The sequence below is a fragment of the Hyla sarda genome, chromosome 4 (genome assembly GCF_029499605.1).
Source record: "Hyla sarda isolate aHylSar1 chromosome 4, aHylSar1.hap1, whole genome shotgun sequence".
NCBI classification, from domain to species: domain Eukaryota; kingdom Metazoa; phylum Chordata; class Amphibia; order Anura; family Hylidae; genus Hyla; species Hyla sarda.
The window spans coordinates 170,060,638-170,075,265 of NC_079192.1; the positions used below are offsets into that span (position 1 = coordinate 170,060,638).

At 43.6% G+C, this 14,628-nt stretch overlaps 1 protein-coding gene across 4 annotated transcripts in view; it reads left to right on the forward strand.

Annotated features, from left to right (window-relative positions):
* The window catches only part of SNX33 (sorting nexin 33), a 105,874-nt gene extending 98,738 nt beyond the window's left edge, over window positions 1-7,136 (forward strand). For all 4 annotated transcript variants that reach the window (XM_056572710.1, XM_056572712.1, XM_056572713.1 and 1 more), the window contains one exon: window positions 6,467-7,136. In XM_056572710.1, coding sequence (XP_056428685.1) covers window positions 6,467-6,720 — 254 coding nt within the window. In that variant the 3' untranslated portion in view covers window positions 6,721-7,136. The remainder of the gene's footprint in view (window positions 1-6,466) is intronic.
* The last annotated feature ends 7,492 nt before the right edge of the window (window positions 7,137-14,628 follow it).

Consider the following 14,628-nt stretch of genomic DNA (forward strand, 5'->3'; position numbering starts at 1 on the left):
ACCATTTTGGAAACTAGACCCCTTGGGGAATGTAACACGGAATTAAATGAGCCTTAATACCCCACAGGGGTTTCCTGACTTTTGCATATGTAAAAAAAAAAAATTTTCACAAAAATGTGTGTTTCCCCCCAAATGTCACATTTTTGCAAGGGTTAATAGCAGAAAATAACCGCCAAAATTTGTAACCCCATCTCTTCTGAGTATGTAAGTACCCCATAAGTGGACCTGAAGTGTACTGCAGGGGCGCTACAATGCTTATAAGAGAAGGAGTCACATTTGCAAACTTTGCTGAAATGGGCCCCTATGGTGCCAGGACAGCAAAAAAAAAAAAAAAAAAAACACATGGCATACCATTTTGGAAACTAGACCCCTTGAGGAACGTAACAAGGGGTAAAGTAAGCCTTAATACCCCACAGGGGTTTCACGACTTTTGCATATGTAAATAAATAAATAAAAATTCACTAAAATGTGGGTTTTCCCCCAAATTTTACATTTTTACAAGGGTTAATAGCAGAAAAGACTCCCCACAATTTGTAAATACATTTCTTTGGAGTAAGGACATACCTTATTTTTGGATGTTAATGGCTCGGCTGGAGTGGGAGGGCAGTCAGGGGCCTTGAGCTTCATATGGAGCGTTAATGGGGGAGCACTGAGCCCTAAAATAGGGGAACACTATGGGGGACAACGGGCCGTTACTGGGGTATACAGGTGGGGTACAGAGGCCTGTAATATCGGGTACAGTGGGCCATAAAATTATAATAAAAAAGAATATATTCCCAGAATGATGACCCAGAGCATAGTCAAGACTAAAAAAAATATGCCCGCCCCAAACCCTATGCTCTGAATCACCATTCTGGGAATGTGATGTGTGTGGCCGTCCCTAACCTGTTGCCTCAAATGTGCACCCGCTCAGGTGGAGAGAGCGCTGCGCATTTGAAGCAACATAAAAAAGTCCCCAATGATAGTGACTCAGTGACCTATGACCCATTTTTGAAAAAAAAACACCCCCAGGGGTCTTATCAGTTTTTTTTATTAAATTTTTTTAGGTTTTTGGGGCAATTTAGAGATTTATGGGGTTAAAAATTTGCAATGTACTCTGGACTTGGTACATTGGTCAAATTATGGAAAATTTACATAAAAAGGGAAAATTTAGGGCTCCATGGAAGTGTGATACTCCCTGAAGCAGCCTATGCAGAGGCCCGGATTATCTGGGCAAGTGTCACATTGATATGTGGTGTCCTCCCGAATCCCCCTCCTGAAACACACTCTGCATTTTTTCTGGGTTCGTCCCTTTTTTCCAGTGGGGGGGATCACACCTGGAAAGTGTTGGCCTGGGACGATCCTGGCGCCTATAACTCCAGACCCTTGGGAAGTCCGGCCTGATCTTTCCCGGTCAGCAAAGATCAGGAACCTTAGGACTTCTTCTTGGTACTGGAGGAATGTCCCTGTGTTGCCAGCATACTGGGATAGTACAAAAGCGTTGTACATGGCAACCTGTACCATGTAGACCGCAACTTTTTTGTACCATGCCCTTGTTTCGGTACCTCGCACAGGGACAGGGGTGCTGCCGTTCCCATGAATAGTGGTGAGTATAAGGACATCCCTCTTATCCTTATACTTCACCAACAACAGGTTATCATGGGTGAGGGCACGGGACTCACCCTTGGGCATAGGCGTCTGGACCAAATTTAGAGGGAGGCCTCTCTGGTTCCTCCGCATGGTCCCACAAGCGGACGTGGATCTGGCGGCAAGGAATGTGAAGAGAGGGATGCTGGTATAAAAGTTGTCCACGTACACGTGGTAACTCTTATCTAGCAATGGGTGCACAAGGTGCCAAACGATTTTCCCGCTAACACCCAGAGTGGAGGAACAATCTGGGGGTTCAATACTGGAATCTCGTCCCTCATACACTCTAAACTTGAGAGTGTACCCGGAGGTACTCTCACAAAGTTTATAGAGCTTCACACCATAACGCGCCCGCTTCGAGGGAATATACTGGCGGAAGATGAGTCTCCCCTTAAAACTGATGAGAAACTCATCTACAGAGAGGTCCCTGAGCGGTACGTAGGCCTCCAAAAATTTGTCCGATGACCGTCCTCAAAAGTGATCGATGACCGGCCTCACTTTGTAAAGCCGGTCATGGGCGGGATCACCTCGGGGCGGACATGCCGCATTATCTGCATAATGCAGGCATTTCCGAATCGCCTCGAACCGCTTCCGTGTCATCGCCATACTGTAAAGCGGGGTCTGATAGAGGACGTCCCTGCTCCATATGCAGCTTGAGGCCCCAAAATGGCGCGCCATTTATTGCACCTGGCCAAAAACGAATCGGAGTGGTGGGCAATGAACTGCTGGGCATACAAGTTCGTTTGCTCCACCATGTGATTGACCAGGCTGTCACTGAAAAAAAACTTTAAAAAGTCTAGATCAGTGAAGCCAGCATGGTCAATCCGAATTCCGGAGTCGCCAACAAACTCCGAAACCCGTGGCTGATAACCCTCTGGGGGGCTCCAGACAGGGTCATCGGAAGGGGGCTCTGGTGCACTTGTCTGGGGGGACGGACTCCTATTACAAGCGGCATTGCCATTCGTACTAGTGTCAGCCACTGGGTCACTCTCATGGGGGGTGCGTGGCATCTCCGCCGCAGTACAGGGGACTCATCATCACTGCTAGATGATGAGGAGGACGAGGAAGAACACAAAAAAGTAGGATCTTCCTCGTCCTCACTGGCAGATTCGGAGTCGGAGGCTAAAAAAGCGTAAGCCTCCGCTGCCGAAAATTCTACGGTGGCGGGGGTGGGGTGGTGGGAAGGGTGTGTGTGCGGGGGGGGGGGGGGGCGTCAGGGAAGTGTGTAGTGTGTGGTGCTTGGTGTAAACTTACAGGGGAAAAAAAAAAGCTGCGGCCCAAAAAAAAATGGGTGGCACTCGCTGCACCCTGAACCCCTAATAGGGCCTGGGGTCACACGGATCAGGTGACAGCGGACCCTTGGGGACCTATTAGGGGGTCGGGGGGTTACTTTTTTTTCTTTACTGTTTTTTCACTTTTTACTGTTGTTTACTTTCTTTTGATTTCCTACCTGTCCCTTGAAAAAAGCTCACCCTGATCTAATGGGGTCCTCTTCTTCCTGGGGGTCTCCGATGCTCTGAGGGGGGATCCCGGTCCTTATCTTCCCGCACTGCCCGCTGACTGAACTCTGTAAGCGCGCAGAGCGGGGAGAAGGAGCCGTTATCCCCTCCTCTGCCGCACTGCTATTGGCTGGACGATCGCCAGCCAATAGCAGTGTTGCTGGGGAGGTGACAGTATTGTCACCTCTCCCCAGCAATGGCAGGTGATTGGCGGTGTATCGTACACCGCCGATCACCATTTATTATCGGGTCACAATTGACCCGAATGACCGGAATCGGCGCAGATCGCTGGCGTGAATTCGCTTGCGATCTGCGCCGATCGCCGACATGTGGGGGTCCCGGGACCCCCCTCGGCATTTGCTCGGCATGCCTGCTGAATGATTTCAGCAGGCATGCAGTTCCGATCTCCGCCCGGCGAGCGGCGGAGACCGGAATGACTCAGGACGTATGCATACGTCCTGGGTGCTTAAGTACCAGGTACCCAAGACGTATGCATACGTCTTGGGTCCTGAACAGGTTAATGGCCAGTCCAGCCCTGGGCTCAGCATTAGTATGACGCATGGAAGGATTAGATACACAGGATCAGCAGACAGCATCACACATGATAGGATTAGATACACACACTCAGCAGACAGTATCACATGTGACAGGATTAGATACAGTATTATATACAGCATTGCCCGAGTGCCAGACCTGTCAGTCCACCCCTGAGCTGACCCATGCCTCGAATGTTTTAGCCTAGTTACGCCCCTGCCTGGCAGAGACAGAAGTCAGGAAATACAGCTGGGACTTCAATTCTGCACAGTCTACAGAGCTGAATATTTCAACTCCCTTTCCGTTTGAGCTGAGCTAAACTGTAGAGCAGGGTGTCCCAACCATTCTGCCTCCAGCTGTTTCAAAACTACAACTCCCAGCAAGCTTGGACAGCCAAAGACTGGGGGTTGTAGTTTTGCAACAGCTAGAAACACCCTGGTTGGGAAACACTGCTGTAGGGTCATGCTGCCTTTAGTGAATAGTGCTAAATATTGTGCTGAACATTGTGCTGAATATTTCAGCTCCCTTTTGCAGCGGCTGAGAAGATCTCAGAGACTGTAGAGTTTACTTCGAGTTTAGAGCTGAGGGGTGTCTGTGCGGTTTAAGCCATTCACAGCTCATCACAGACTGAACTGCTCTAGGCTGTGTGTTAAGAGCAGCATAGCAGAGATAGGGTGGAAGTTCTCCCCTGCAGGGCTTCTGATGATATCATGTATGTTGGGTAACGTCCCTCCCAGTCCATGGAGCTTACTGAGACTAAGCAAGATATACATCACAATATCATGGTGGAAAACTAAACAATTATCAAAAAATAAAGCTGGTCAGTGGTTTATCTTGTTGGGGGGGGGGGGGGGGGTGGAGGAAACTGTGAGGATCAAAAAAATTATCAAGATTATGACAGGTACTCTCTAAAGCTAAATAAATAGATAGCTAATCCAGATAAAACAAGATAAAAGTAAGAAAAAGCTGTTGGAAGCTGTAAATCACTGTCTATGTAAAGGACAGGAGCTTATTCATTGTGTACAGTACATACAGTGTCCCAAAAATAGTCGCCCCACTTGGTGTCCAAAGGAGAAGCTAACCCTGGGACAGGTAAATAGAAGTACAGAACATGTAATACCTCCCTGTACTGTAGTAAGGTGCTACCAGACAGGAATTCAGTGCATGCACTTCAGTAATACAGGGGTTTTACCAATGAATACCCATTCTGATTGGTCAGTTCTTCAAGCCATTGACATGTTTCGCAGATCTGGACTGTCCGTAGCATTGTATGTTGTGTCTGGTTTCAAGTTACAATTATACAGAAAAGACCATTGTGTGTTGAAAATATTATTACTTGAGACCATTTAAGTTGAGGGATCACTGTATTGCTACTCACCAGCACCTTGGAAGACCAATGGTCTTCCAAAGATATGACTGACTCTAATACCCTTGCTTCTTACCGCCCCCAATGTTCTAATGATTAGTAATGCAGTGGAAAATCCAGCACCCTTGTTTCTGGTGAAAACCCATTTAACCCTAGTTTAATGTACAGGTGCATTGCCCCCAATTTTCAGGCTAAGGGAACAGCTAATGTTCTCTGTTGTGAACACCCTGCCAAACAGCTCCTGGTCTAGATATCTAGATATCAGTAGAGATTCACACCTGAACTCTCAGCAAACGTATGGTATGGTACCATGAGTTTTGAGTGGAGTTTATGTATTACAATTATTTCTTATTATTGACCTAAGAGGTTTTCCAGCTTAGAAAAAAATTAGCAGGAATTGGAAAGTGAGATAAAAATACCACTTAATCTTTGGACACTCCAGCCAATCACTGGCCTCAGTAGTCACATGCAGGAGGCTGAACCAGCGCTTGGCTGCAGTGTCCCGTACACAGAGTATAGTGATGTGCATAGCGTTATGGGGGGTGAGTAGATGTGTGTTTTTTATTTTTTTTTATTTCTTATTACTCCTCCCAATCCTTGCCGCCTGCCAATTTATCTAGTTTTTTTTTTTTTTTTATGTAACTGGAAAACCGCTTGAAATATTGACAATATACACTGCACCTCTTTAGAGAATGGGAGAAGACTTAAAGGGGTACTCCACTGGAAAATTTTTTTTTTTTTTTAAATCAACTGGTGCCAGAAAGTTAAACAGATTTGTAAACTACTTCTATTAAAAATTCTTAATCCTTCCAGTACTTATCAGCTGCTGTTATGATCCACAGTAAGTTCCTTTTCTTTTTGAATTTCATTTCTGCCTGACCACAGTGCTCTCTGCTGACACCTCTGTCCATTTTAGGAACTGTCCAGAGCAGGATAGGTTTTCTATGGGGATTCGCTCTTACTCTGGACAGTTCCTATAATGGACAGAGGTGTCAGCAGAGAGCACTGTGGTCAGGCAGAAAGGAAATTAAAGTAGAAAAGAACTTCCTCTTGAACATACAGCGGCTGATAAATACTGGAAGAATCAAGTTTTTTTTAATAGAAATAATGTACAGATCTGTTTTAGCTTTCTGGCACCAGTTGATTTAAAAAAAAAAAAAATGTTTTCCAGTGGAGTACCCCTTTAAGTATCTAGCAAAACTGGCAAATGCTTGGAAACCAGATTCAAGCTTCATAAAGAAATTGGCATTGAATCCAATCCATGACCCTTTTGTTTCCAGGCAGCAGTTCTAACCACTGAGCCAACATGCCTCAGGTATCATTTGACAAAGACATTTACAATGTACATTTTTTTTATCTTAAAATGAGTGCCTCAACCCCTTATGTCTAGCACCCCCCCCCCCCTCTTATCTAACCTATTGTTTTCTTTTATTAAACTCAGGAGCATTTACAAAGGTAAAAGAAAGCCAGCGCATGAGCGATGAAGGGAAGATGGAGCAAGAGGAAGCTGATGGGATTCGGAAAAGGTGTCGTGTAGTAGGCTTCGCTTTGCAAGCAGAGATTAACCATTTCCATCAGAGGAGACTGCAAGACTTTAAACTGTCAATCCAACATTATTTAAAGGAACAGATTATGTTTTATAGGAGGGTGAGCCAGGAGCTGGAGAAAACTCTAAAGATGTATGATAACTTGTGACTTGGACTTGGTTTGCATTGACTGCTGAACCTTTTTGGATAACACAGACCATCTCATCTATCCCTTCCACGTGCACTCCAAGGACACTCTTAAAATGGAATGGGCTGAAGGGAACATTATTAACTTTTGTTTAAGGACTCAAAGTTGGTTATAGAAAAAAAAAGTTTTAAGAAAAAAAGTGGGTGTTATAATGGTAAAATGCTGCTGTGCAATGAGAGCAAAAATAAATCAGAGCTTTATCATATATTTCTAGAGGGTGGATATTTGCTGTAGAGCCGCTGGGTTTACAGACAGCCTGCTATGGTTTACATTATAAAGTGATGCTGTACTAAACACTAAATTCACCTGTCATATGTACACAGTAAACACAGCTTTTTTGTACGAGAACCAATAATCATAGGACTATTGCCTTTTAATTCACTGAGGGTGCGTTCACACGGGGGTGTCAGCGGATCCGCAGCTGCGGATCTGCTGACAAAGGCCCCTAAAGTGCTGCCCTCTTTGTGCCTGCTAATAGCGGCAATCCACCGCTACCAGCAGACACACTGTGATGTGCGAGTCGCAGTGTATCCGCACATCCCGCACATCGCTGCCGCTCCCCCGGCTCCCTGAGCTACACAGAGATGTGTGTGTGTGTACACTGCAGGGTAACTCACACATCGCAGTGTGTCTGCTGGTAGCGGCGAATTGCTGCTATTAGCAGGCACAAAGAGGGTAGCACTTTAGGGGCCTTTGTCAGCGGATCCGCAGCTGCGGATCCGCTGACAAATACGCCCGTGTGAACGCACCCTTAAAGTGGTTTTCCCACAATGTGAATAACAGTCAAATGTATTGGAAATGTAAAGACCTCTTAGGTCCCTTCATCGGTTTTGCAATCTATATCTTCTCAGTTAGCCAATAAATATATCATCGCTTCTCCACTTACGTCATATATTTCTAAGGCTAACCTGGTGCCAACTTTAATCTTGGAAATGTAAAGTGACCTAGTTCCACAACTGGAATGATTTTTATTTTTTAAATGTTCAGTTTCAGATTGATTTTCATACTATGTTCCTGTCAGAAGTCCCACTGCGCTGCTTGGTTGGCATTGGAGACCATAGCACAATAATTATAATTTCTTCATGGCATCTTCCAGAACATATGAGTCTGTGGCCGGCTTCCTACTTTTAAGCACCCCTCGCTGCAGCGTGGCTGGAATGCTTCTCATGTGTAGTAAGATCTCTTTTTAGAGACTTGTCTGCACTTTGCAAACATAGGTTATTTTCCTTGTCCTACTAGTAAATTATTACCATGAGAAAACCCAACAGCACATGAAAAGCATTCTGGCCATATCTGCCAGACTGGCATTCTGGCAGCGGGGCAGAGTTACTGTTTAACAAAACAAGAAGGTGGCCACACACACATCCTAAGGACTGGACGATGCCATGCTTAGCCATAAAGAGATGATTGCATTATGGGCTCCAACTTAAACGCAGCCTAAGATTAGGCTTTCTATGAACTGATAGGTTGCCATCTTATAAATATTAGTCCTGCAGTGACAATGGCTGCCTACCTTATGAAGCCAGTGCATTATAAATGACGTAATAGACCGAACTCCACTGTAAAAGTGATGATACCTATTATAGAGTTGCTAACTTTTTCATAATTGTTTTTCAGTGTGAGGTTTTTATATTGTAATATACAGATATCAAGGCCTAAATGTTTCTTCCGGTCATTGATTGGCACATTGATGGCATCTTGGCAGAGCACCCCATCACATATCAGATTTTAACAATGTCAACAAACTATTTTTCCTGCTAAAATCACCAGCTAGCAGATTCTTGGGTCCATTCCCCATTCTAACAACTGATTTCATAGTTCAGATTTGCAATGTCTGGCAAGCAGGAGCCCCAGAAGTAAAGGGTGCGTCTGTGTATGTCATGGGCAGGGTGGAGATTGATTCAATGTTTGTATAGATCTGCTTGCATACACGCACTCAGTGTGTGCCCTAGAGGGAGTGATGTCACCCATCAGGAATGTAATCCATTCAGCATTTAGAACAAGGCAGTGGCAAGTAAGACATCCACACAATATAATACTCCACCAAAATTCAGTACACTCAGTTGTCGCACATCATGAAGCTGCTAGGTTAGTATACTGTGCTGCCTCAGGTTGTACATTATTTTAGAATGCCTTTCAGATTGCCTGACTGACTCTTTTGGCCTCTGCATACATTTCGCTTCCCATGCTGCTGCAATGGTTGTGCAAATCGATAAATATTTGTACTGAATTTATATTGACATCCTTTATTCCACACTGGGATGTGGTAGGTTAGCAGAGAGCATGTGCAGCTGGAGGCTTGCTTTTGCATAGTACATATTTTGTAGATCAGTTTTTTTCCGATTTTATTTTGAAGTAGTTTTTGGATCAATTTTAGAATAGTTGTTTCACCTTCTTTGAGTATTGGGCCTGGTCCTAAATGCATTATCATTGTATGCACACAGTGTGTCATAGTATTTAATAGTACACACCTGACAAGCCTTATCATTATGGTTTAACCCTAAGTCAATGTTGTCTGCTGCTGGTGTTAGTGTGAGAAAGTGGCTGTGAACTTTCAAAAGAAATGCACATGCATGGACACTTCTGGAGTTCTGTCATGGTGTTTGCTCTTCCACATGCCTGAGTACTCCTTGAAGCATGTGACCCATTTAGTGATTGTGCGTGATTGTTACCATGTTAAATGTATGTGAATGCCACATATGAAGGATCTTGCAAGTCATTGTGAAATTCTATTTAAAATGTCCTGTCCAGGATCTTACTTCAAGTTTGTTGGAATGAAAGAAAAGTAGTGTAGTGAACCCATTGGGCATTTGATGTCCATGATGACGTTTGTTGGAGAAAGGTTGTATGGAAGATGCTTGTTAATTTAGATTGTAAAAGATTTATGAGGAGTGCTGTGTGTTAGAAGTCTTGACTGTATCAGCATTGTGCTTAAACTTAAAGGGCATGTCTAGTTTGGAAAACGTTTACAGTTTATGCATTACTATAATCTCATAAGTTCAGTTCTTTCAAAATATATTACTGATCCTAGGTTGCAGACTGTATTATAATGTATGTACAAATAGAGTAGAGACCCGGCACTCCTATCAGATTGCTCCTATCAGGTGCAGATATGTTCAAACGAGACAAGGAAATGTGTTTGTGGCTTCTCGTGGGTGCAAAAAATCCTATTGTAGCAGAAGACAATAATGGAAAATGTAGAAAAGATTGCAAGGCATGCACTCACCCATTCTTAGAAGTGTAAAGAAGGCTTTATTCCGTTACAGGGTACAAGAAGCAGTGCGGGAGGGAGGAGAAAGGAGCTCCGTGGAGCTTCTGGTCCGACGTTTCCGTTTCACGGTCAAACACCGCTTGGTCACGCCTTGGGCCTTGGGCGTGACCAAGTGGTGTTTGACCGCGAAACGAAACCGTCGGACCACAAGCTCCACGGAGCTCCTTTCTCCTCCCTCTCATACTGCTTTTTGTACCCTGTAACGGAATAAAGCCTTCTTTACACTTCTAAGAATGGGTGAGTGCATGCCTTGCAATCTTTTCTACATTTGCCTGTATTATAACGTCTTAATGTTATAATTCAGCAAAAGAGGATTAGCTCATGACACAGCCAGCATGGAATACTGGCTGGAATGCTTCTCATGTGTAGTAAGATCTCTTTTCAGAGACTTGTCTGCACTTTGCAAACATAGGTTATTTTCCTTGTCCTACTAGTAAATTATTACCAAGAGAAAACCCAACAGCACATGAAAAGCATTCTGGCCATATCTGCCAGAGTGGCATTCTGGCAGCGGGGCAGAGTTACTGTTTGCTCACAAAACAAGAAGGTGGCCACACACACATCCTAAGGACTGGACGATGCCATGCTTAGCCATAAAGAGATGATCGCATTATGGTCTCCAACTTAAACGCAGCCTAAGATTAGGCTTTCTATGAACTGATAGGTTGCCATCTTATAAATATTAGTCCTGCAGTGACAATGGCTGCCTACCTTATGAAGCCGGGGCATTATAAATGACGTAATAGACCGAACTCCACTGTAAAAGTGATGATACCTATTATAGAGTTGCTAACTTTTTCATAATTGTTTTTCAGTGTGAGTTTTGCCACACAATATAATACTGTTGGTATTGAATGAAACTTTATATGTGTCAATATAATGATATAAATAAGTGATTATAATGTTAGCGCATAAGGAGGCTTATGTACCCAGTTGGGGCACCTTTAGTCTGCATACCAGAAGACTTACGGTTAGGCAAGGATGCATACAGGTTCTCTACGGCATCCTACGGCTCATTCACTTTTATTTGCAGCTTGGCCATTAAATCCTGCACACTGGAAGGTTGCTGAAGCTGGCTTCTTAGCTGGTCCCATAAATGCTTGATTGGCAATAAATCTGGTGACTGGACAGGCCAAGGAAGTGTTGCAAGCTCACTCTTCTGAGACTTTGCAAACATAGGTTATTTTCCTATAGGCTTCTTCCATGAAACTACGCTCAGCCGAGGCAGGACATCGCTGTGTCCATGTTTGTCTCCTTTTTTTGCAGCCCGGTCACAACGGAATGAAGATACTTTTGACTAGACTACTCCTTTAACCCTTCCAGTACTTATCAGCTGCTGTATCCACCAGAGGAAGTTGTATCGTTTATTTCAGTCTGACTACTGCTGACACTCTGTCCATGTCAGGAACTGTCCAGAGTGCAAGCAAATCCCCATTGCAAACCTCTCCTGCTCTGGACAATTCCTGACATGGACAGAGGTGTTAGCAGAAAGCACTGTGGTCAGACTGAAAAGAACTATTCAAATTCCTGTGTAGCATACAGCAGCTGATAAGTGCTGGAAGGATTATGTTTTTTTAATAGAAGTAATTTACAAATCTGTATAACTTTCTGGCACCAGTTTATTTAAGAAAAAAATGTTTTCCACCTGAGTAGCCCTTTAATGGTAGGGTCACACACCCCTTTCCCCGCCACAGCCCTGTGTGTGCAGTGAGGTATGAAGGCGGGCCGAAACGTGTTGGCATGGGAGGACCCATTTTCCAAGCTGTCTACTATGTGTGATATTACCTGATTCACTCCCCTACCTGCCTTCTATGCAACTTTTAACAAGATATCAGTAAACTCTGGATTTTAATGTGCTGCCTCATTCGTCTATTGTGCTGCTTGACCTGAGGATTGCCGAGCACTGGAGGCTCAGGTGAGCTGATCAGCTTTTTTCTATTAGATTTGTAAATTACTTCTATTTAAAAATCTTAATCCTTTCAGTACTTATTAGCTGCTGTATTCTCCTGAGGAAGTTCTTTTCTTTTTTAATTTCCTTTCTGTCTGACCACAGTGCTCTCTGCTGACACCTCTGTCCATTTTGGGAACTGTCCAGAGTAGGAGCAAATCCCCATAGCAAACCTATTCTGCTCTGGACAGTTCTTGAGACAGACATAGGTGTCAGTAGAGACCAGTGTGGTCAGACAGAAAAGAAATGTAAAAAGAAAAAAACTTCCTGTGGAGCGTGCAGCAGCTGATAAGTACTGGAAGGATTAATATTTTCATATAGAAGTAATTTACAAATCTGTTTAACGTTCTGGCACCAGTTGATTTAAAAAAAAAAAATTCACCGGAGTACCTCTATACATTTAAAGTCAAAATAGTCTACTTTAGTCTACTAAAAATGTTAAATTCTCCCCATGGTATTGGTTCAGATGCTATGTTCAAATAGGATTTTTACAACCCTGTTCACATGCAATGGCAAATTTTTGCACCACTGTGGAGAAAATCTGCCATAGGAATAGGTAGCATGTTGCTTATCAGCTGGAAATGCTAAGGACTAGTCCTATTGAATGACCATGATGAAAAATGATAATTCTTTATTTTCATAGCGTACACAGATTCTGCACTGTATACCTAAACGGATGAGACTAGTTATGCAAATCTGCGGCACTCCTGCTGGAAACCGACTTCCTATCCATAGCAAAAAAATAAAAATAAATCAGATTTTATTCTGCCATGTAAACTTTAGGGTAGGGTCACACATGCCCAGGGGTGTGGAAATTAAAAAAAAAAACTACTTGTCCAAGAGACTAAAGTGGAACACAATCTACTTGTCCCTCAAGAAAATCCACTTGTCCTGGTAGATAAAATAATTTCAACCAAAATAGTACAATTCACCCCCCTAGACCACCAGGGATGGATATAAGATCCCTTGACTGCTGTCAACTTAGACAGCGATGATCTAATGGTTTAATAGCGGCCACAGTGATCGCAGCATGCCAGGCTATTAGCGGCGGGAGAGCTGTAGCTCCTCTTACACCCGAGACAAGCCCCCCCCCCCCCCCCCCATCTGACCCCTATAACTAATCTTATGTGCCGTGATCTGTAGTTTTTATCGGAACCATTTATTATCCGAACTTTTATTAGGAAAGGGTCTTATTCACATATATACGCACTTCTTAAAATATTTCAATCGCTATTTTTCAGTCTTCATAGGGACTTATATATGGAGTCTTTTGATTGGATAACACTGAACAGCGCTGTGTTACTGGGGGGAGGGGGGGTGGTGTGTTCTGCTTCTCCAGTTTATGTTGTACATTTTATTTACTCTAATTTATGTGTCAGGTAACTAGATAACTACAACACCCAGCATGCCCTGATACAGCCTATGGTTGTGTGGGTGTTGCAGCATGTTGCACTGTATAGTAGGACAGTTAAGGTTATTGTGTAACATGCTGGGAGTTGTAGTTTTGGTTGGTGTCAGCTGCAGAGCCATAGGCTGTGTCAAGGAATACTGGGAATTGCAGTTAGTAACTACAACACCCAGCATGCCTTGATGCAGCCTATGGCTCTGCAGCTGACCCAAACCAAAACTACAACTCCCAGCATGTTGCACTTTATAATTCTACAGTTTAGGTTACGGTGCAACATGCTGGGAGTTGTAGTTTTGGTTCGGGCGTGTTTGCGTTCATCCGTGGGGCTCTTGGTCGGCGGGCGAGTATGAAGGAGGTGGGATTCTGGGGGTGTAATTTAGTGCGGTTGGCCAGAAACCCCTAAAAATACATTTAAAAAAATTAGATAGCACAACTGGCGGCAGCACTTGTCTGTCCGCCCCTGTACAAAACATACATGCATATACATATCATACATACATACATTACATACATCATACATAGACACAAAATACATATACCCACCGCTGCCCCCCCACATCATACATTACATACACATCATATATACACAACACACATACTCACACCATACATATGCACACATCATACATACACCCACCGCTGCCCACCCAACACCATACACATACACACATCATATATACACATGACACATATACCATATACACATACACTCACACCATAAATATACACCATTCATATGCACACATGATACATACACCTGCTGCTGCCCCTATATCATACATTACATACACACATCACACATACACATACACCATACACACATCATATATACACATGACACATATACCATACACACATCATATATACACATACACTCACACCATACATATGCACACATCATACATACACCTGCAGCTGCCCACCCCACATCATACATTACATACACACATCGCACATACACCATACACACATCATATATACACATGACACACATACCATACACACATCATATATACACATACACTCACACCATACATATACACCATACATATGCACACATCATACATACACCTGCAGCTGCCCACCCCACATCATACATTACATACACACATCGCACATACACCAAACACACATCATATATACACATACACCATACATATGCACACATCATACATACACCCACCGCTGCCCACCCCACATCACACATACCATACACACATCATATATACACTTACACTCACA